The sequence below is a fragment of the Hibiscus syriacus genome, unplaced genomic scaffold, assembly GCF_006381635.1.
Source record: "Hibiscus syriacus cultivar Baekdansim isolate YM2019G1 unplaced genomic scaffold, ASM638163v2 tig00110213_pilon, whole genome shotgun sequence".
Lineage (NCBI taxonomy): Eukaryota > Viridiplantae > Streptophyta > Magnoliopsida > Malvales > Malvaceae > Hibiscus > Hibiscus syriacus.
The window spans coordinates 1,555,739-1,577,025 of record NW_024062630.1 but is presented as its reverse complement, the minus strand read 5'-3'; the positions used below and the strand labels follow the sequence as shown (position 1 = coordinate 1,577,025).

The following is a 21,287-nucleotide window of genomic DNA, read 5'->3' as shown; positions in this document are numbered from 1 at the left end:
GCATTATACTTGTCCTTTTGGATCCAATTGTTTGTTTTGTTTTTAATTGGTTTCTTTTCTTTAACAGATTGAATATTGAGAAGAAATAGATTTATAGATAGTGGGAGATGGGACTTCAGAGATTGGAATTTGGAGTTATAGTTGGGAAATTCATGTTGATATCAGTTAAAATATGTTATAGATCGGTTTGGAATCATCCGTTTTTGGTTGTTTTAATTTGTTTTTTGATGCTTCTGTATAAATCATTTCCTTTGTTGTTTTCTGCTTTGGTTACTGCATCTCCTGTTTTGGTTTGCACTGCTGTTTTACTTGGCACACTTTTGAGCTTAGGATCACCGTACATACCCGAAATCGATGAAAAGGAAGGCGAAGAAGAGAAAGTTAGCCATGAAGTTACGGAACTGAAAACCGGGGCTACTGAGGATCATACTGTTGTGGAGAGATATGCTGGTGATGATGATTTTGTCATAGAAAGACATGCAGGGAAGAGGAGGGGTATAGTTGAGGATGCTGAGGAGAAAGTTAGTTTGGTGGATAATGATGTCAGTGAAGTCGAGGAAAATGTTGGTTCTGTTCCTTATAAACTGTTGGTGAATGATGATTTGGATCCTAGGGATATTCATACCGAGTATCATACTGTTGTGGAGAGATATGCTGGTGATGATGATTTTGTCATAGAAAGACATGCAGGGAAGAGGAGGGGTATAGTTGAGGATGCTGAGGAGAAAGCTAGTTTGGTGGATAATGATGTCAGTGAAGTCGAGGAAAATGTTGGTTCTGTTCCTTATAAACTGTTGGTGAATGATGATTTGGATCCTAGGGATATTCATAGTGAGGATGGAGTGATTGATGAGGCTGAGGGATCATCGAATGATTCATTGGTGAAGAAGAGGGAAATCCTGGAGGAGATTCTAGGGAGTGAAGATCTGTTGAGTATGGCGGAGGCATCAGATGATCATCATGTTTTGGAAGATAAGTTAGAGATGGGAATCTTGAAGTGGAAGATCATAAACTCAAAGATCTCAGTGATGATCAAAGGGTTGAGCAATTCGATTCTTCTCTGATGTTCGCTTGGAAACGCGCAGTGGATGATGAGGATTATAGTGATGGTGTTGTTGACGATGAATCATTGGATTCTGGTTCTGGTGGTGCCGAGAGTTCATCTCCTGATGCTTCAGTGGATGATATAATTCTGATGCTTGATGAGTTGCATCCACTTTTGGGCTCTGAAGCTCCTCAACCAGCACAGTTGTTTGATGATGGTTCAGATGCTGCCTCAGAGAGGTCTCATGGTAGTAATAATGATGGAACTGTGGAGTCCGATGAGTTAGAAAACAAGGAGGAAGATAATGATGAGGATGACAAAGAAGAAGAAGGAGCAAAGGGAGATAAAGAGGACAAATGTAAATCTGCAATTAAATGGACAGAAGATGATCAGAAGAATCTCATGGATTTGGGGACTTCCGATCTCGAAAGAAACCAACGATTGCATAATCTTATTGCGAGGAGAAGGGCACGTAAAAGCATGGGATTGATGATTGAGAAGAATCTAATAGACTTGGATAGCGTTGATATTCCCTTAAACATCACCCCAATTTCTGTAACTAGGCGAAATCCATTTGAATTTCCTTATGATTCCTATGATGACCTTGGGTTACCTCCCATTCCAGGGTCAGCTCCCACTATTTTGCAACCAAGAAGAAATCCTTTCGATCTTCCTTATGATTCGGGCGAGGAAAAACCTGATCTTAAAGGAGATAGTTTCCAAGAGGAGATTGCAGGTTTTAATCGAATGGAAACAGTTCCCCAAAGAGAAGCTTTCTTACGAAGACATAAAAGCTTCAACGTGGAACCGTCATCTTTGGGTGTTACTCGGAAAGAGCTCAAGTGGAAACCATACTTTGTCCTCGAGACTGAAGGATCTAGACCTTCTTCATTCCAAAGGCAGTTTAGTGACGTTAGTGAGTCGAAGTTGAGTTCTGTTCCTGATACTGAATCAGTGAGTTCAGTTGTGGATGAGGAAGACAGCAAGTCATGTGAGCAAGATATTTCTCAAGAAACTGAATTGATGGCGAATGAAGTTCATGCTTCTTCCCATGATGAACAAGAGAGTCTATCGTCTAGGGACGTTGAGCCTGCGGATGTTGAACAAGTTGGGAATAGAGTTGTTCACCGTGAGGTGGTTGAGATCACATTGGGAGATGGAGAAAGTCAGTTGGAAATGGAATTAAATTTGCCTGAAGCTGGAGCATCTGCTCATGTGGAGCTCAATGGAATTGAAATCAAACCAATGCCTCAGGTTGGCCAAGCTGAGAATAGAGATGTTCATCATGATATTGTTGCGATCGAATCGGGAGATGGAGAAAATCAGCAGGAAACAGAATCAAATTTGTCTAAAGCTAGAGCAACGTCTCACGTGGAACTCAATCCTAGTGAAATTCATCCCAAAACAAAGTCAGTTGACGAGGATTTTGGCAGTGGGTCAAGTTTTTCATTATCAGAAATAGATGAAAAGATATTGGATGCCCGTGGAGAGGGATCTGCAGGTTTTGAATCCAGAGATCATGAAATTAATGAATCTGGCATATTTTCACAACCATCATTTGAGGGATCAGAATTCCATTTTACAGGTAAGGTGGTAGATGATAAGCATAGTGAGCCTATATATGATTCAAGTCCATCAGTCGAGAAGGCCCTCTCGGTTTCATCTGTATCTTCGGACGGACAAGCTGGTACATCTGAAATGGGTGCATCTTCAATGTTGGTTGAGTCAACTGATAAGGAACCTGAAGGGCATGCTGAAACAACTGAGCAGGGTGTTTCTAGTTTCCAAAAGATGCATGATGAATTATCGGATTTAGTTGAAAATAAGCCAAGGGCGAGGGAAATCCCAGAGATTAGTGAGCATGTTGTTACACAGGCTGGTTCATTATCGGTTTCTACCACTTTTTCTGATCATAATGTGTCAGTGGTGCCTGAATCTGTGGTTAAATATGTTTCAAGAGATGTGGTGTCATCATCCTCTGATGAGGGATCGAAGGATGGTGTCCCAAATAAGGAAGAAAGCTTTATCCAGAATCAAGTGGACTTCCTTGGCATAGGGATGACTCTTGCTGGTGACCAAGGAATTGGTAAGATGTTGGATTCTTCACCAGAGGAACAACAACAACTAATGAACCGCAATGAGTCTTCTGAGGCCGAACGAGGAGATAGGCGTGCAGTTCATAAGGAAGACACTCAGCTTGAGCAAGATGAAATTCATTCGTCAAGTTCATCAGAGCATGACTTAGTTGGGGATGGTGTTCGACCTAAAGAAGATATCATCCAGACTGATTGCGATCAAATGCATTTGTCAAACTTTGATGCAAGTATTGATGCTGATGGCCGCCGTGATGAGGGTGAGGAGTTTTCTTCCACAGCTTTGACTCACCAGCATATGCCTTCCAATGATGCAAGTTCATCCAAAGCAGAGGAATCTTATCACAGAGTGGTTGCTCAAGTTTCACAAGTTGACCCTTCGGAGGCTATCCTCGTGGAGGTGCGTAGGAATGAATCTGAAATGGATCAAGTCCAACCAACATGTTTTGATTCAAAGATTGATAATGGTCTTGACCGCGATAGGAATTTGGAGAGAATTTCTTCAAACTCTAATTATCAAGCTATGCCTTCTAGAGAAAACCCTTCACCAGAATTGGAGAATCAGCTGTTGGGGTCAGATGATGAACCACCCATTGATGAGCACGTTAAGCTGGAGGTAAGTTACACAAGCATTTCTTATAATTGTTTAAATTTCTTCCCACGGATGAATTTTCATACTTCTTTGAAGAGTAACCGTGTCGATTATTTTTCATGTTTTGTCTTCATATATTTATTTCATTTATCAAATACCAGATGCTTATTTTGATCTCATCAGATCAAGTTTTCCTGTTGTGAATTTGGTAGGAGTAAAATGATAACCCATCCTGTTTTTCAGATTCTTTTGCTGTGTAAGTCTATCAGCAAAAGAAAATAATAGTTGAAAGCAATGATATTATTTTTTAGTCTGAGTAATCATGTTGAAGTAATCATAGTTACAGAGAATTAAACATGGGGCTGGGAGATTGATGACCCAATATGAAGTTTTCTTATCGCATGTACGCTTAAATACTGTGCTGTTTAACCTATTTAACACGTTATTTATTTGAATTTCCTTGGATATCTGAATTTTTCAGGAGTTAGATTGTTTGCTTTCTTTGGTTTCATATTCATCCTTTTTCATCTAGCATGCTTGATAGAACAATGTTCTCTGCATTTTACACGATCTATCTCAGATTTTATGGTATTTATGTACCCTTAGTATAATTAAAATGGTGACATGAAACTATGGCAACCCTTATTCAGGAACTGTCTATTATTGCAACAGAGTCTGAACGGGAAGTAGACATTGGCAACAATGATCTTAATGTACACATAGTTCTGGAGTCTGACGACAAACTTTCAACAGTTTACTCTTCCATGATTTCAGACTCTGCTTCTTCTACGTCTGAGAGTTTTGAACATATGTTGCCAACAGATCAAGAAGACTTGAAGGGCTGGATCCTAAATGAAATGGAAAGCGAGGGCGGCCCTCAAAAGGTATCCAAACACTTTAATCATGCAGCAGAAGCATATGCCACTTATGAAGTTGAGGAAAATATCAGTGAAGAAGATGACAAGATTAGAGAGATAGATGAAGGAATCCTCTATGAGTTGGATACCGTTGGGGACTTCAATGTCAAGAAAATTGATCTACAAGAGGGCGGCCATCATGTTTTTTGACCGGTAGTCATGGCTTTTTCTTTTTTCAAAGCATGATTTTTTTCTCCTCTCTCCTCCCTTTTTTTGTTATGTTTGTGTCTTCCAAGTGATTCGGTCTGAGATTTATGATTGATTTTGATACTGGAATATATTTTGTGTAAAGTTATATACATTGGTTATTTTTGGTTCTTTTTTCAACATTTTTTCACTCTTGAAAAATAAATTATAGTAATAATTATACTTAGTATAACATTATATTCTTATACTATAAACTAATTTTCGTTTTATTTTATTGTATATTTTCCCACAACTATCTATTGTATTGTATGACATAATTAGAGATTATCCCACGACATGAAAAATAAACAATTAAATTGAAAATTTTAAAATTAAAAATAATAATAATCTAATTTTTTTTAAAATCTCAAGTTTTTTTATGAACTTTTTTTAGGTCTTATCATTTTTTATACTTTTTATATTTCCAATAATTTTATTTTTTTATTATTTTAGAAAATAAATTAAACAGAAGTTATAGTTTTTCTCAAAATATAAGTTCAAAAAATAAATTATTAAAAATATGCAGTTTTTAGTATTTTAATGAATTTTTAAAGTTTTTAAAAAGTATAAATTCATAAAAATGCAAAAACCTGAAAACTATAGAAAAATCAAAAAATTATTTTCAAAAGAAATCTGTTTTTTTAGTTTTCAACTATTCTTTTATTTTGTTAATAATTCTATGAAATTTTATTTTTTTAAAAATTAACCATACTTATAATTTTTAAAATTATAAATTCAAAACATAATTTTAAAAATTAGATATAATTTTTTTATTTTTTGATATATTTAGGATTATCTTTTTTATAATTTGTTTATTTTGATATTATTAATATAACCCATTATATATTTTGATTGGTCAAACAATCTTTAAAATAAATACTAGTGAGAGGTAAATATAACTGGGGATAAAAATATAGAGAGAGAAAATGAGAATTATACGTAATATTATATAAAGTCTAATAATTAATAAAACAAAATGTAAAATAATAATAATAATAATTTGGGGTTCTAAATTTTTTAGGGGTTTTCGCTATCTTGACCAAAATTTCTGTCTAGTAGTCCTTATTTTTCTACTGCTGGAAGCAATACCAGGTTCGTTCTTTGTTTCTTATCATAATTGACTTCTTGTTTGTTATCTCTCCGCTTTGGAAACTTATATGGATTTTTTCGCCAGCTGGAAACCTTAGGGTTTCGAATTGTTTTTAGCAAACTTAAGTAGAAATGGAATTCAAAATTTGAAATCTTCTAAACTGATATCTGTTAGAATTTTGATATTGGGCACAGCTGAGAGTTCATTTTTTTCCCCCTGATAGTTCGTTCGTAGTTTTAATTTATTTATTTTTATATGTATCAGCTTTTAAATTTAATAATTTTAGTTTTAAATATTTCTAATTAGTTCTACTGAGAAATTTTACTTGTGAAAAGGTCTTATAGTTGGAGAGATTCGTATGAATGTTTTTGAACTGTAGAAGAAATGTTAAAGAAGTCAATGATTCCATGGACTGAGGTTTGAAATTGGAGAAGGCCTTAGCTTGTTAAGTCATGGAGAAATGGAAGTTATGGTTGAAATTTGGTTTTAAACTGACTCTACTGTGAGTAATAATTTGTTAGACTGATGCCAAGGTATTCATGGGATTTAGGGTGAAGTGTAAATTTGTTTGAGAAAGGATTTGAGCTTATCCTGCTGTATTTATCAGTGAAAGAGGTGAAGGAAACCAGCAATACATGCAAAATCTCATTTCTGGTAAAAAAAATTGAGTAGTTATCTTTTCTATAAAAAAAATCTTGGTGTGTGAAAATAAATTTTGTTGGACACATTAAAATAGTCTGGGGAAGAGTGTCGAAATTTTACTACTTGTGGGTTTTCAGTGGTGAGGACTAGATGAGGGACTTAATGATTTATAGCTGTTGTAGGTATAAGGTTAGGTTTTCCAGATCATTTAACGATTGGATTAATTGAGATTTTATCTCAAGAGAAGGATAAACATAAGGAAACTTTAAGTGTTCAATAGATAGTTTTGGCTAGTGGGAATTGATATGAAGATATGTGGCAAGAATTAGGCTTCAAAGTAAGAAGAAGGAATGTAGTTAGGTCGCAAAGAAGGGAAATAACTCTAGATACTGTGGTACGAAAGAAGAGTTTGAAGTAGGGAGAACTCAATCACAAATTTCTAAGAATACTCAATAACTCAAATTTTCTTTAAAATTTAAATTAGTTTTTTTTCAAGATTGGCAATTGTAAGAGATATAGACAAATTATCTTTTCTCCTTCTTTGACTAGTAAAAGGATTTATAAAATCATTATGCTTTGCTATAAAACTCAAGTAATATAAACTAAGGACTATATGTTGCAGCTGAATTAAACAGAAAATAAGACTCAATGAACCATGGCCGAGGTCCATGCTAGCAAACAAAAAATAATGCTAAACTCAAAAACTCTAGCTAAGTGATAAATGCTTACATCAACTTTTTTATCTATTAGATGCACTTTACCTTGGACAAATTGATTTTCTTGATGAAAAGGGCATGAGCTCCTCTTTTGGCTTCCTAAGAGTCTAAGACAATAGATTTTATCAAACCAAGCTACTGGTCGCTATTGGAAAGTGATGTTGTTACCTCAGATGTCCTTGGGCATATCATTCATAATGAATGCAAGTTGTTTTGTTATGACTACAATATGTTTTCTTTTGCAACCAGAATGTTATGGATGCAGCAAAGAAATTCCCGCTTGTTTTTGAATACCGAACTCAAATGATTTGCTACAAAGTTAATATCCTTTAAATGAGAATCTAATATGTATCATGGTCAAGTGCGCTTCAAGAATCATAAATTTTTATTTTTCCCCTTAAAATTCTAGACTTTCAATAGGGAACTACCTTTTGAGCTAGCCCTGATGATGGCCACTATGGAAAAATGGGATGGTTATTTTGATGCTGTTACCATCGATGTAAAATGATATGATGCAAATAGGCTGTGAATGCTTGGAGCATGGGCTTTGAATTGAGTTTAATGGTTGACTTAACCCTTAACAAACCTGATTATATGGGATCTTAGGTGTTCTCAGTTTTTATTTGACATAGGAAATTAATAGCTATTTTTTTGGTCCGTCAGAAGATATTTGTGTTTAAGAATGATAAGGAAAATTTGTGATATAAATGTTGGTGAAAGGGTCAATGTAACCTGAATCATCAGAGAAATATCTTGTAATTTGTCTCTCTGAACAATATATGAATTATTCTGCCTGCGTCAATGTTTCCATGAAATATAAGGAGCTTTCTTGTTTTATTCATTTCAAACTACTAGAAGATGTTTGAATAGTTAGCTTACCTTTTTTTTACTATGCTTCCCTCTGCTGCCTTTTCCCTTTCCCTTCTAAATTCGTGCAACTAAAAGGGCTTACTGCAGGCTATGTGAAAGCTTGTTAAGCAGCAAGATGAGCAATGATGCTTTTGATGAAAAGATACTAACCGATAAGCTGTCAAAACTCAACAATTCACAGCAAAGCATTGAATGTATCCTACAATTTCATTATTATTTCGGGATTTTTGTTATTTCTCATTTCCATTAGTGTTATAAAATTACATTAACATTCTTGATTACTGGAATCTAGTTCTAAAGTTCATAATTGAAGAGGTGGATTTTTCTGTTTATCTTGTTTTCATTTAGATAAGCATTTATCTAACTGTGTAAACATGTAAATTACATGTAGATTTGATTGAGATTTTATCCTGTATCTTTTCCCTCTTGGTGCACCATGCATATGTTTTTTTTATGATGTAAGGTGATGTGGCACTTCTAGATTTATCATGTTATGATTCCCTTACTGTATCCATATGTTTTTGTCATTTTCTTATGCATGAAATTAGTATTGGATGACTGTACCAGCGTTCTGCATAGAAACTTTTGTAAAAATCATCGTAACATATTTTTTGTTATTGGAGCTATTGATTTGGTTGTTTTAATTTTTATCACTTGCTTTATTTCTTTACACTTCACTAATATTGTTCTATTTGTGAATCATGCATTTTTGGGACAATTTTCACATAGCTATGCTGGCTTTAGCTGTTTTGCTTTGGACCTATGGCTATCTATCTTAGATGGTCATCATTTGCTTCATCAGTATTCTATTGTTTTCCACTAGCAGTAACTTTTAACTATTTATACAGAATGGCTGGCATGAAGTAGGTGCCCGTGTTTAATTTTTTCTTCAATGGTCATCTTCATTGAAATATAAGGAATGGTGTGGATGGTTTCTTCTGTAGCACTTTTGAAATTAGTTTGGACATCATCTCTAACTAATCTTGTTGGTTGGTTTGATGCATTTTCTTTTAAAATGCTGCAATTGATGGTAGAATGGGATAATTGATGAAAGTGTTGTGTTTTTAGTAACATTTTATATTTCTTTTTGAACTCTAGGATTGTTTTAGATTCTTTTGTATGTAGTTTCTTCAGTTTTAGTTCACAAGTTATTTATTATTAGGACTTTTTCTTTTGGAACATTTAGTACCATGATTTGGAGGTCTTACAGAATTTAACTTTTATCTTGTTGGATTTTTTTGTTTTAAAGTGAAAGTGAGGTTTGATTGCAAATTTAAGCCTTTTTCTTTACCTAAGTTCCATTTCTTGTGGCATTTGAAATATTACTTTATCAGATGCTAAACTCATGTCATTTAAATTGAAAGTATAATAAATTTATGTAAATTGTTTCTATCAAAAAAAAAAATTTATGTAAATTGTCAGAAACTCTGATTTTCCTTTGTGAGGTCTTAATCATAACGTCTCAAGCCTTAAATTAGATTGATTCTTTAGGAATTTTTTGGTGATGTTGATGTTATTGGCTGTTTATTTTGCTGAAGAACAGTAATTGATTTTTTTTAAATTACTTTGGGTCTGTTTAGTTGATTTGTCTCCAACCAAATGTCTTATAATTTGCATATAGTAATGTAATCCTTTGAAGTGTGGTGATGCTTCAAAACTTTTCAACAGACTAGTTAACTTTCAGGGGTCAGCATTATAAATTTTGTAGCTCATTGTTTGGTATAGATTAAAGCTATCTGCATATGAAACTCTCTCGGCATAGTTCTCTCTAAATAGATGACTTCAGTGAAAAGGAATAGTTCTTGCATGAAATCCCCCCCCCAACCCACAAAAAAAAATGAATACCCGCTATCTCTTTGTTGCTGAATATGTATTTCTCTCATGATTTGCTGTTTGCATAAATTTCGTTAACATTGGTTCAGCTTTGTCTCGATGGTGTATTACTCACCGGAAGAAAGCAAAACAAATTGTTGAAACATGGGATAAATTATTTAACTCTTCCCAGAAAGAACGGCGTGTTTCCTTTCTGTATTTGGCTAATGACATATTGCAAAATAGCAGACGGAAGGGAAGTGAGTTTGTGAATGAATTCTGGAAAGTTCTTCCTTCAGCCCTCAAACATGTGTACGACAATGGTGATGAGAACGGAAAGAAAGCAGTAACCAGACTGGTAGCTTATTATTCAATTTTGTGCTGTCTTCACTTAGTTGCATGTTTCAAGTGGATTACTACTTGATAATTTGACTACTGGTCTGATGGTTTGATAACATTTTTTTATTTTTAGTGGTTGCCCTATCACTTTCTTAAGAAAAGCTTTGTTGCATGTGTATGATAATGTTCAGATTGACATATGGGAAGAAAGAAAAGTTTTTGGCTCTCGAGGGCAGAATCTTAAATCTGAAATACTCAGTAAGAATCTCCCTCCACCGTCTGTGAACAATGGAAAAAATTCAAATCCTATCAAGATAGTGAAGAGGGATGCTCATGCAGTTAGAATCGTAAGAATTATCTATTCAATTATCCTCCTTTGATCTTTCAATTTGATTCTACCCATTTTGTCTGTATTCTTTAATGGCTAGACATTTCTTGGGCTTGTTCGTTTTATATTTTGGACCGGTCATCTTACCTTCAGAAATTGGCTGTTGGAGGTCTTCCTGAAAAGATACTAAGTGCATATCAATCTGTACTCGAGGACAATTCAAATGAGGATACCGCTTTAAACAAATGCAGTGCTGCAGTACAGAACCTGATTAAAATTGAGGAAAATGTTGGAAGTAGTTTAGCTCAAGGTACGAGTTCTGCTGTGGGATTAAATGCTGTATGCTTACATTTTATCATGATTTTATTTACAAATGAAACAAGAAGAACACCATATCTCCCCTCCCTTTGCATATACAGGTTTGTGTGTTCCTGGACTAATACTATTTTTGACATGAAGTTGTGCCGTTGTAATGAAGTATTTTCTAGTATAATCTTTATTGATACTTCTGCGCTATGGAAAAGAGAATGCTGAAGCTGTAAAAATCTTGAAGAAAATGACAAGCAATTATGATTTATTGCTCGTTCTGTTAAATACTTGTTATTTTAGATTTATGAAGATAGAAATAAATTGATGAGCCTAAATAATTACCTGCCATTCTTAATCTTGGGTCAAGTCTCTTGTTAGGGTAAATTGCCAACTTTCATGAAGCTCACCGGTCATAACCCATTCTGACAAAAGAATACCTATATCATAAATTTACTTCTATTTATACAAACACACTCCTATACCTATTGCGCTTTCATAGTCAAGCAAGCTTGCACCCTGCAACCTTAACTCTGATAATACTTCACTTTTTTGGTCTATTCTATTTTTGTAGTTATTTCTTCCTAGGTCCTAAATATTGGATCTCTAACATATACAATCTATCCAAGACCCTACTTGGAGCTTGTTAGTCACATGATTTCTCAGGTAGAAATCAGTAAACTAAGCCCATTTTACTGTTCTAAATTATTGGAATCTGTTATCAAAACTAAAATCCTACCATTATACAACCACTAAATGACCTTAAAATATCTTAGAACCTCTGAAAGATATAAAGAGAACACCTATGAAAGAAAGATATATCACACTATCATGAGTGAGAAAGTTAGAGAGAGAGTGAGTGAGAAATCGAAAGGTATTGGTTCTTCAGGCAGTGGTAGAACAGTGCCTGGAGGAGTATCGTGGGTAGCGTTCGTAGATAATCTTAGACGGAGAGTGCATATAAGTGCTTTATGGGAACGTTTTAGTTATCATGGCAAGGTGATTAAGGTGTTCATTCCGTTTGTTAATCGAAGACCTAACTACAAGGATAATACGTTTGCTTTCGTGCACTTTGCAAGCAAAGAGGATTTGCTTAATGCAAAGGAAAGGATGAAGAATGTCTTGGTCGATGGGAGGAGAATATCAGTGTCGATTGCGAAATATCAGAGGAGTAGCTTTTCGAGGAGCATGAAGCGTAATAGCGTGATGGGGTCTAGAGATGCAGGCGCAGAGGAGTCGATAGGCAAAATATCAATATCCCCAGTTGATGATGTTAGGAAGGAGTTGCTGAACAAGTTTCATGATGGTAGGACATATAAGTATGCGGTTCTGGGAGTGAAAAAAATTGAGGGCCATATAGTGGGCAGCTTTGGAGATAAGAGGGAGATGAAGAAGCCTTTGGAGGTTTTTATTCCAATGGAGGAAAGGACATGGCTGAGATCGTCTTTAACAGGTATTTGCAAGGCGATTTTTGAAGTTGACTTTGTGCAGAGGGCATTAAGGAATGAGGGAATAAATGTCAAGGTGGTAAGGTGGGGTTATGCTAAAAACGCCTGTTTAATAGTCTTCCAGACAGTGGAGGAGAAATATGCAACGATGGAAGACAAGTGGGAGGCTTTGTCCTTCTGGTTCGAAAGGCTGGAGCCTGTTATGGACGAGAAGGGTGTTCCATTACCTTACTGTGCAGTTTCTATGATTGGTGTTCCAGTCAGTTTCATTCTTCAAGAGTTTGGCATCGAGATGGGGCAAGTTAGTGAAGATTCAGGAGCAAACAGCTCAAAGAGTGGATTGCAGAGTGGCTCATATGTTGTTGAGGGTAGACAGTCCGTTCGATATTCCTTCCCATGTCACTATTAATACTTATGGAAGGTCGTTCATTATTATGATTAAGGTGGAAGGAAGTGAAGATTTCTTCCCCGAGTTAGAAGATGTGGTTGAAGAAGACGGAACAGTGGTTCATTAGGAGGAAAACTCGTCGGACTGGAGCCAAGGAGATGACCACAAAGTTCAGGATGGGCAGTTGGGTAAGCATGCGCTGTCAGACTCTCAGAACAAGGTAGAAGCATGGGTTCGGGATTCTCCACATGGGGTGGCATGCCTACCGATGGGAGTTTGAAAGGAAAAGTATAATTAAATAATATTAGGGCTAGTGATTTCTGTTCAGAGGAGACAGTACGAGGTGGTGTCACCAGTCAGCAGAAAGTGTCGGGGGATTTTATTGAAGGGAGAGAAAGGGAGTTGAGCATGGGGGATGCCACCTTGGGGCATGATAATGTTGACCAAGATATTGGGCTTAATATTAGTTTGGGTAGGTTAGAGGTAAGTGGGCCTGTTCAGGGAAGTCCAAGATCAAATAGAGATGGTTATAAGCATGCAGATGTGGAAAATGTTGATCAAGTTGAGTAGTTTTGCATAACGGGTTTGTCTCCCCGGCCCAGCGACGCCATTCTGGGAGGAGTGCGTCGGTTAGGAAAGTTGAGAGAGGTTTTTATAAGAATGTTTATGCTAGGAGATGGGAAGTTAAGAGTTGTAGTGGTAAGGATTCTGATTTCGTTACAGCAAATGAGACAGAGGGGGTGGCAGAGGTATTGGAATGTTGGAATGTTTCCAAATTGTTGGGTGTTAAGTTTAAAGGAGGTGAGGAAGCTTTCATGACCAAAGTGGTTCCTCTGGTAAAGGAGAGAGATATGAATGAGGGACGTTAATAGGAATAGGGAATTAAGGTTATGGTATGTTTACGATGGTAGAATGGTCGATAATGTCTTGGAATGTTAGGGGTTTGGGCAGGAGGGTTAAAGCTCGAGCTATTAGGAGGTTTGCTAAGGAGAAGAAGCCTGTAATCCTATTTTTACAAGAATCTAAATTGGAAGCTGTCAGTCATTTGTTAGTAAGGAAAATGGGAGGAAAAATTCTGACTGGTTCGGCAGTTGCTCCTGCTGGTGGATTAATAACCTTGTGGAATCAAAAAGAGTTTGTGGTGAAGGAAGAAGCCATTTTTAGGAGATTTGTAGCAATAAAGGGGTTTATGGAAGGTTTAACAGGAATTTGTTGCTTTATTAATGTCTATGGTCTGAGTGTGGATGCAGATAAGGAGTTGTTTTTCAAGGAACTATTATCTTTTTTGGAAAAGGTTGACTGCCCAGTGTGCTTAGGAGGAGATTTCAATGTCGTTTTGTCACAGGAAGAGAAAGTTAGAGGTGTTGTGAATTCGACAACAATGAATTTGTTCAGAGATTTTGTAAGTAAGGCGAATTTGATTGATTTGCCTTTATCTGGAGGTCGATTTACTTGGTGTAATAACAGGGAAGTTCCCACGTTTGTGAGGCTGGATCGGTTCTTCGTAGATTAGAGATTTTTAATTATTTTTCCCAAGATAAGCCAAACTTTGGAGCCAAGATCTGTTTCTGATCATAACATTATTTTGTTGGAGAATAGGGAAATTAATTGGGGGCCAAAACCGTTCAGGATGTTTAATTATGTACTGCAGGAAGATGGGTTCAGTGAGATGATGCAGGAGTTGTTTAAATTTGTAAAGAGGAAAATTTGAAGTCCATTTCTAAGGTGCTTAAGAGGGTGAAGGATGTGGTTATGAAATGGTCTAGGAGGGGATATTTAGAGCTGCCAGGAAAAATCAGAACGTTAGAGGAAGGAATTCAGGTTATGGAAATGGATATGCAACAAGGTCTTTCCTCGGTGTCAATGAAATCACTAGTTGAAGCAAAGAAAGAACTATGGGAGTTACAAAAGAAAGAAGAATCGATTTGGTTGCAGAAGTCAAGGCCGAAGTGGAGTTTGGAAGGAGATAAGAACACAAGATTTTTCCATCATAGTGCTGCAGTTAGAGGGAGAATAAATCATATTAAATCCCTCAACGTGGATAATGCAGTCACAGAGGATCCTAGTTTAATTAAAGCTTCAGTGGTGGAGTTCTTTAAGGGGCTGTTTAATCATAAAAACACCATGGAGGTTGAGGATTTAAGTCTGGAATTTCTTAAACTTTCGGAAGCGCAGTGTGTAGCACTAGAGAGGCCATTTTCTGAGGAGGAAGTATGGGAAGTAATTGTTCGTTCGGATAATAATAAAGCTCTTGGTCCGGATGGTCTGAACTTAGGGTTCTTTAAGAAATTCTGGACTGTTTTGAAAGATGATGTGATGCTGTTTTTTAAGGATTTTTATGTGGGGAAGGAGTGGGACTCGGAGGTGAATTATTCTTTCATTTCCCTTGTACCTAAGAAGGCTAATTCGGAGGGGTTGGAAGATTTCAGGCCAATTAGCCTGGTTGGAGGGTTATATAAAATTATGTCAAAAGTCTTAGCTAGAAGGTTGAGTTTGTGCGTTAATGAGATAATGAGCCCGTCACAATTTGCGTTTATTCCGGGAACATATTGGATTGCTCGTTTATTGCAAATGAAGGAATTGATTTTTGGAGGAAGAAAGGGTTGAAGGGAGTAGTCTTTAAGGTGATTTTAAGAGAGCCTATGATTTGGTTGATTGGTTAATTCTGATGAAAATAATGGGTAAAATGGGGTTTGGTGATAAGTGGCGTTCTTGGATGTATCAGTGTATGTCAACAATTTCCATTTCGGTTTTAGTCAATGGGTCACCTACGGAGAAATTTCACACAGCGAGAGGATTAAGACATGGTTGTTCGTTATCGCCTATGTTTAATTTGGGTGGTGAGCTGCTTCATTTGCAGCTTTCGAAAGCAGTGGATATGGGTCTGTTTTCGGGCTTCAAGCTAGGTGTTCATGATCGATCCTTCAACTTAACGCATTTGCAATTTGCGGATGATCTTATTATTTTTAGCAAAGCTTCTATTCGTGATTTAAAGAACATTAGAAGGGTGCTATTAATTTATGAGTTATTGGTGGGGTTGAAGCTAAATCTAGTCAAAAGCATAATTTATGGTATTAATGTTGAAAACGGGGTGTTAGCTACTTGGGCTAATGAAATCGGCTGCTCAGTGGGCAATCTCCCAACAGAGTATTTAGGCTTACCTTTGGGGAACAAGAGGAATTCGGTTGCTATGTGGGAGCCAATAATGCAGAGATTTCATAATAAGTTGAGTGGTTGGATGTCAAACTCCCTGTCGTTAGCAGGAAGGGTGGTGTTGGTCAAATCGGTGTTGTGCTCTCTCCCATTTATTTCTTTCAATCTTTCGAATTCCAGGTTCTGTGTTACAGAAATTAAATTCGATCATGGCTTCATTTCTATGGGGGTTTCGATAGACAAAAGACATCCATTGGGTGAATTGGAATTTGGTCAGTAAGGCAAAAAGGTTGGGGGGGTCTAGGGATCCCGAATTTATTACTCTTGAACATAGCTCTTCTGGGGAAATGGGTATTTTGCTTCAGAAAAGGGGTCTTGGTGGAAGAGAGTGGTGTGTTGCGTGTACAATTTGGATCCGAATTCCATTATGTTGGGGAATTTTTGGACAGCTCGTGCTTCTTGGATTTGTAGAGGAGTGGTTAAAAACTTCTTTTCTATTGATGGTTTTGGGGATTGTCTTAGAAAGAATATGCGTTTGAAAATTGGGAATGGATAATCTGTGGAGTTCTGGAACGATGTATGGTTGGGAGAAGTTCACCTAAAAGATCAGTTCCCTAGACTTTATGCTCTCTCGAATAATAAAATGGGTAAAGTGATGGAGTTTAGGGTGAATAATGATTTTGGCTGATTGTGGGATATTCAAATGAGAAGAAATCTGATGGATTGGGAGGTTGAACAATAGCTACAGCTGATTTCTCTGTTAAATAATCTCTCCCTGTCAGTTTGTGAGGAAGACTGTTGGATATGGTTAGGGAATGGAGAGGGTTGTTTTTCAGCCAAATCTTGTATCAATAACTTCTTTGATCAAGAGGGTATTGAGGAGAACCATGATACTTGGGAAAGGCATATTTGGGTAGGGCTTGCACCTCCCCGTGTGGAAACATTTGTTTGGCAAGTTGCTCATCAGAGAGTGGCGGTTAGGGAGGAATTTTTGAAGCGAGGTGTGGTTGGGATTGATGATCCCTTATGTCCATTGTGTGGTAGGGAGGTGGAATCAATTTCACATCTTTTTTTTTTGCGTTGTGATATAGTATGGGGCATGTGGTCTAGATTTTTGAAAATTTGGAATTTGTCTTTGGTGATTCCAAAGAGCATCATTGATTTCTTCATTTTGTGGGATGATCTACTTCCGAATTCCATGATTTGGAAATTTATTCCTAGGGCGGTGATGTGGACAGTGTGGAAATGTAGGAACGAGGTTATTTTTGAGAAAGGAAAGTTGGATGTGGTGAGGTTGTTCTTTATTGTTCGATTTAGAATAGCTTCTTGGTTTGCTGCTAGATTCAAAGATGTGCATATCCCGTTAGACTCCCTTGTGGGTGATTTAAAACTTGTTGATTCGGTGAGTAGACAGAAAAAGGGTTGCTCTCAACCAACTTGCTGGGTTCCTCCTCCGGATGGGTTCATAAAGCTTAATGTTGATGGAGCGATGGTGAAAGGCTGTGATAAAGGAGGTATAGGTTGTCTGATTAGGGACAGCAGTGGTGTGTTGCTTCGGTGGTTCTCAGAAAGAGTTAGGGGTGGTCCTCCTATCCTAGCAGAATTATTGGCGATTAAGAGGGGGTTGTGTCTTCTGGAAGAATCAGGTTCTGTTCTTAATCAGAGGATTATTCTTGAATCGGATTCAAGTAATGCTTTGAAGTGGATCAATAATCCGGGTTTATGCACCCCTATGTTCCAATCCTTGGTAAATGATATTATCTCTATTATGGCAGGGATGGATATTACTTTAAGGCATATTTTGAGGGCTGCCAACTGGGAAGCTGACAAATTAGCTAAAGATGGGATAGGTTGATTATTTGCCTTTTGTTGGCTGTGTTGAGGTGTAGGATATGTTTCCATTTATGTAGGGAATTTTGTTTTCAGTCGTATGCAATTTCGGTTAGGGTGTTTCAGCAAGAGGTTAGGGTTCTGGTTTCACTGTTGCAGTATGTTTTATGTTTTTAAATCTTATGTCAGGCAGTATATGACTAGGTATTGGTTGTACATTATGATTCAGAGTAATAAAATTCAGAGGTGCTCTTTTCCTCCTTCCTATGTCCTTCATGTTATTTTTTTTTATAGGAAAGAAAGGCCTCGTTAAAAACCCCCTTTTTGATTAAGGAGCTTGATAATAAGCTCCTTAATCAGCGGAAAGAGGAAAAGAGTGCCTTTAATTTTATTACTAATGGAAAAATTACATAAGGTACAACCATTACACCAATAACAGTACATAAAACTTAAAAACACCCCCTGCCATAAAAACCTTCACAGTAGAATAGAAAACCATAGTTGACTCCTAACAATCAACCTATCCCACTCTTAGCTAGATTGTCTGCCTCCCCATTGCACGCTCTTTGAATTCACCTCACTGAATGTACCTTACTAGTGATGAATGTACCTCACGACAGCCATTGAAAGGAGAAGAGTACATTTTTTTGATAGGAATAACAGGCCTCATCACAAACCTCCTCCTTGATTAACGGAGTCTGATAATCAGCTCCTTAATTTAACCACTCAAGTAGCAACCAAAAACCTAAAACTCAAACAATAAAACCCACTGATAATGCCTAACAATCAACCAATTCCCATCTTTGCTAAACTATCAGCCTCCCCATTACACGCCCTTGGAATCCATCTAACTGAGTGCACCCTATCCGAGAAGAGTGATGAAATCTCCTTAACTAAAGGTAAGATAAAAACAGGGGCCAAAGTTGGGGTCAATATCCATTCCACAGCCGACTTGCAGTCACTTTCCACAATCAACCTTCCAACAGTAACCCAACAAGAAGACAAATAGATTTCAATTCCTCTCTTAATAGCCTTTAACTCCGCAACCTGGGGGGGACCTTGACCTATATTTTCTGAAAAAGTCAGAAGAAAGTTGTTGTTCCAGTCTCTCAAAATACCTCCTATACCTCCATTTGTGCCATCAAGTCTAACAGCTCCATCAACTTTCATCTTCAAAAAATCAACAGGGGGTGGGAACCAGCGAATCACCTGAACATTCTTAGGATTAAGAGCCTTAATACCATTATTTAGCTGCCTCTCTCTCTTAAATATATATATATATATATATTCAGCTCACTTATTGTGCTCCTATTTTTCAAAAATCCTTGTGGCAAAAAAAACTTTTCCATTTTTAACGAGGAAGTGCGGTTAAATCCCTCGAGACTTCGAGCTGTGTTCCTTGGTCTGACTAAACCCCTGATTTATTTCAGTAACTAAACTTCTATTTTATTAAAATATGTTGCTTTTAGTTTTGATTGACTATGTGCATGTAACAATTCTAAGAATATGTATTCAACTTTGTTTAGGGAATCAGAATGGATCTGCTTTGCTGCATGAGCTAGAGCAGCAAGAAAACGCAGTCCAGCAATGCATTGAACAACTTGAAAATGTTGAAACAACAAGGGCTGCGTTGATTTTCCAACTCAAAGAAGCACTTCAAGAACAAGTATGCCCTCATTACTATCTTGTTGTTCAGTTGGCAATTATCATTTAGAATAGTTTGTTCTTGTTGAGCACTCATTAGTTTAAGTTTTTCAGGAATCAAAGCTGGAGCTTATTCGCAGGCAGCTGCAAGTAAGAATTCTTGTCTTGCTAATGAATTTCTTGATTGATATTTTGCACCTAATGGATTTCATAAATTTGCAAATTTTGTCTGTTTAAATCCCTCCAAAACAGAATTGTTTTGCAATATAACATGTGTTAATATTGGAAGCAATTACAAAATTGACTGGTGCCCCAGTAACAATTATAAAACATTTTCTGCAGTAATTTGGGAATAAACTTCCTAGAGATCCGTGGAGTTTGTGTCGAGGTATTTTTCCTAAAAACACGAGTCACAATAGGTAGAAATGCCCACTTGAATGAAAGTCCTAGATAATGCAAGATCTATCATCACTAAGGATTTCATTTCACGTGTAGAGACATTAGTTTTTTATCATTAGGCAACCTTTATAGGTAGGGAATCGGGACACTAGGCATATTATAGGGTAGAAAATTCAAATAGGAAAGTTTATCACTAATTTTTGCTTCCTCGCATGAGCCAAATCAATCACATTCTCATGTTACAACATTCTATTATCTTTAGGTGGACATATTCCGATGCTATATGCAAATGTAGGAATTTATCTGAATTCAGTTGGCAATGAAATGTATGTTTCGGGCTTGATCATTAGATAAGAAATGATTGCTTATTATATTCATATTATCCTTATGCTTAAATTATTTGAATGTAATTTTCTGTGATATAGAACAACTTGTAAAGGATTTGCACTTTTCCAATATGAAGTGAAACTGTTGATGTTTGTGCAGGTTGCTCGTGGTCATATTGAGAAATCAAGCAATGTAAGGAAGATCCTAACTTTACCCCCTGGCTCTAGCCATCTAACTGCTACATCAATCCCATCAGCGGAGGCTGTGGCCCCGAGTGAACAGAACATTCCTTCAGCTCGGCCAACCGGCACTCCTCATCTTCCGCAACCTATGATTTCCTTTGCACCTTCAAAAACAGCTGAAGAAGATAGCAAGAAAGCAGCTGCTGCTGCTGTTGCGGCTAAGCTTGCTGCTTCAACATCTTCAGCTCAGATGCTTACCTCTGTACTTTCGTCTCTTGTTGCTGAAGAAGCAGCCAGGTCTAGTGGGTTCACATCGGGATTATCAATGTTTCCTCCTGAAAAGCGCCCCAAACTTGAGAAACCAATGCCTGTGTCTGATGCAAGCAATTCGGACATTGGCAGTGCATCTTGTCTTGGCCAGCCAATCAACAACATGGAACTTGCATCATCAAACGGCATGCAATCAGTCTCCCAAGGCAACCTGATTCAAACTCCCATGGCTTCTGCTCCTCCTCCCACTCCCCCTACCCCTCAATCTCCTGCAAATCCGACTGCAACTCAATACATGCAATCGAGTGGTATGATGGTAGGGGTAATGCCTTACGGTTATGGAACAAATGCACTACCACCGCCACCTCCCCTTCCCCCACATATGGCAATGAATTTAGTTAGGCCTGCTTATCAGCCGCCACAGCTACAATCTCAGCCTCATCAGCAACCGACCACTGGAGGATTTTACCGGCCACCAGGTATCGTGTTTTACGGGCAAAACCCTCAGTCAACACCACCTGTTCCTCGACAGTGAGTTACATGGTGGCATCAGGTATTCGATTCAACGGCAAACCCATTAACATTATATTTCCTTTAAAATTATGGAGGCTGAGTTGGCCATGTATAATGTAAATTAGTTAGAGAACTATTATTAGGCTTCTGTTGTGTTAGACTTGAAATCAGAGCATGACCATGCATGCCCTCATCAT

At 37.2% G+C, this 21,287-nt stretch overlaps 2 protein-coding genes across 3 annotated transcripts; both read left to right on the top strand.

Annotated features, from left to right (window-relative positions):
- The first annotated feature begins 107 nt into the window (after positions 1–107).
- LOC120113696 lies at positions 108–4,790 on the top strand. The gene is made up of 4 exons (XM_039134763.1): positions 108–933; positions 978–2,240; positions 2,286–3,754; positions 4,403–4,790. Exons 1-4 carry the CDS (start codon positions 108–110, stop codon positions 4,418–4,420), a joined length of 3,576 nt encoding a protein of 1,191 aa, XP_038990694.1. The 3' UTR covers positions 4,421–4,790.
- Positions 4,791–5,869: 1,079 nt separating this feature from the next.
- LOC120113882 (regulation of nuclear pre-mRNA domain-containing protein 1A-like) lies at positions 5,870–21,151 on the top strand. Of its 2 annotated transcripts, XM_039134937.1 has the most exons (8): positions 5,870–5,929; positions 8,236–8,345; positions 10,074–10,321; positions 10,494–10,649; positions 10,784–10,940; positions 19,282–19,421; positions 19,514–19,549; positions 20,285–21,151. In XM_039134937.1, exons 2-8 carry the CDS (start codon positions 8,267–8,269, stop codon positions 21,110–21,112), a joined length of 1,644 nt encoding a protein of 547 aa, XP_038990868.1. In that variant the 5' UTR covers positions 5,870–5,929; positions 8,236–8,266; the 3' UTR covers positions 21,113–21,151. The 2 variants fall into 2 exon arrangements, with proteins under 2 accessions (XP_038990868.1, XP_038990869.1); XM_039134938.1 differs by lacking the exon at positions 5,870–5,929 and having other exon boundaries at positions 8,131–8,345.
- The last annotated feature ends 136 nt before the right edge of the window (positions 21,152–21,287 follow it).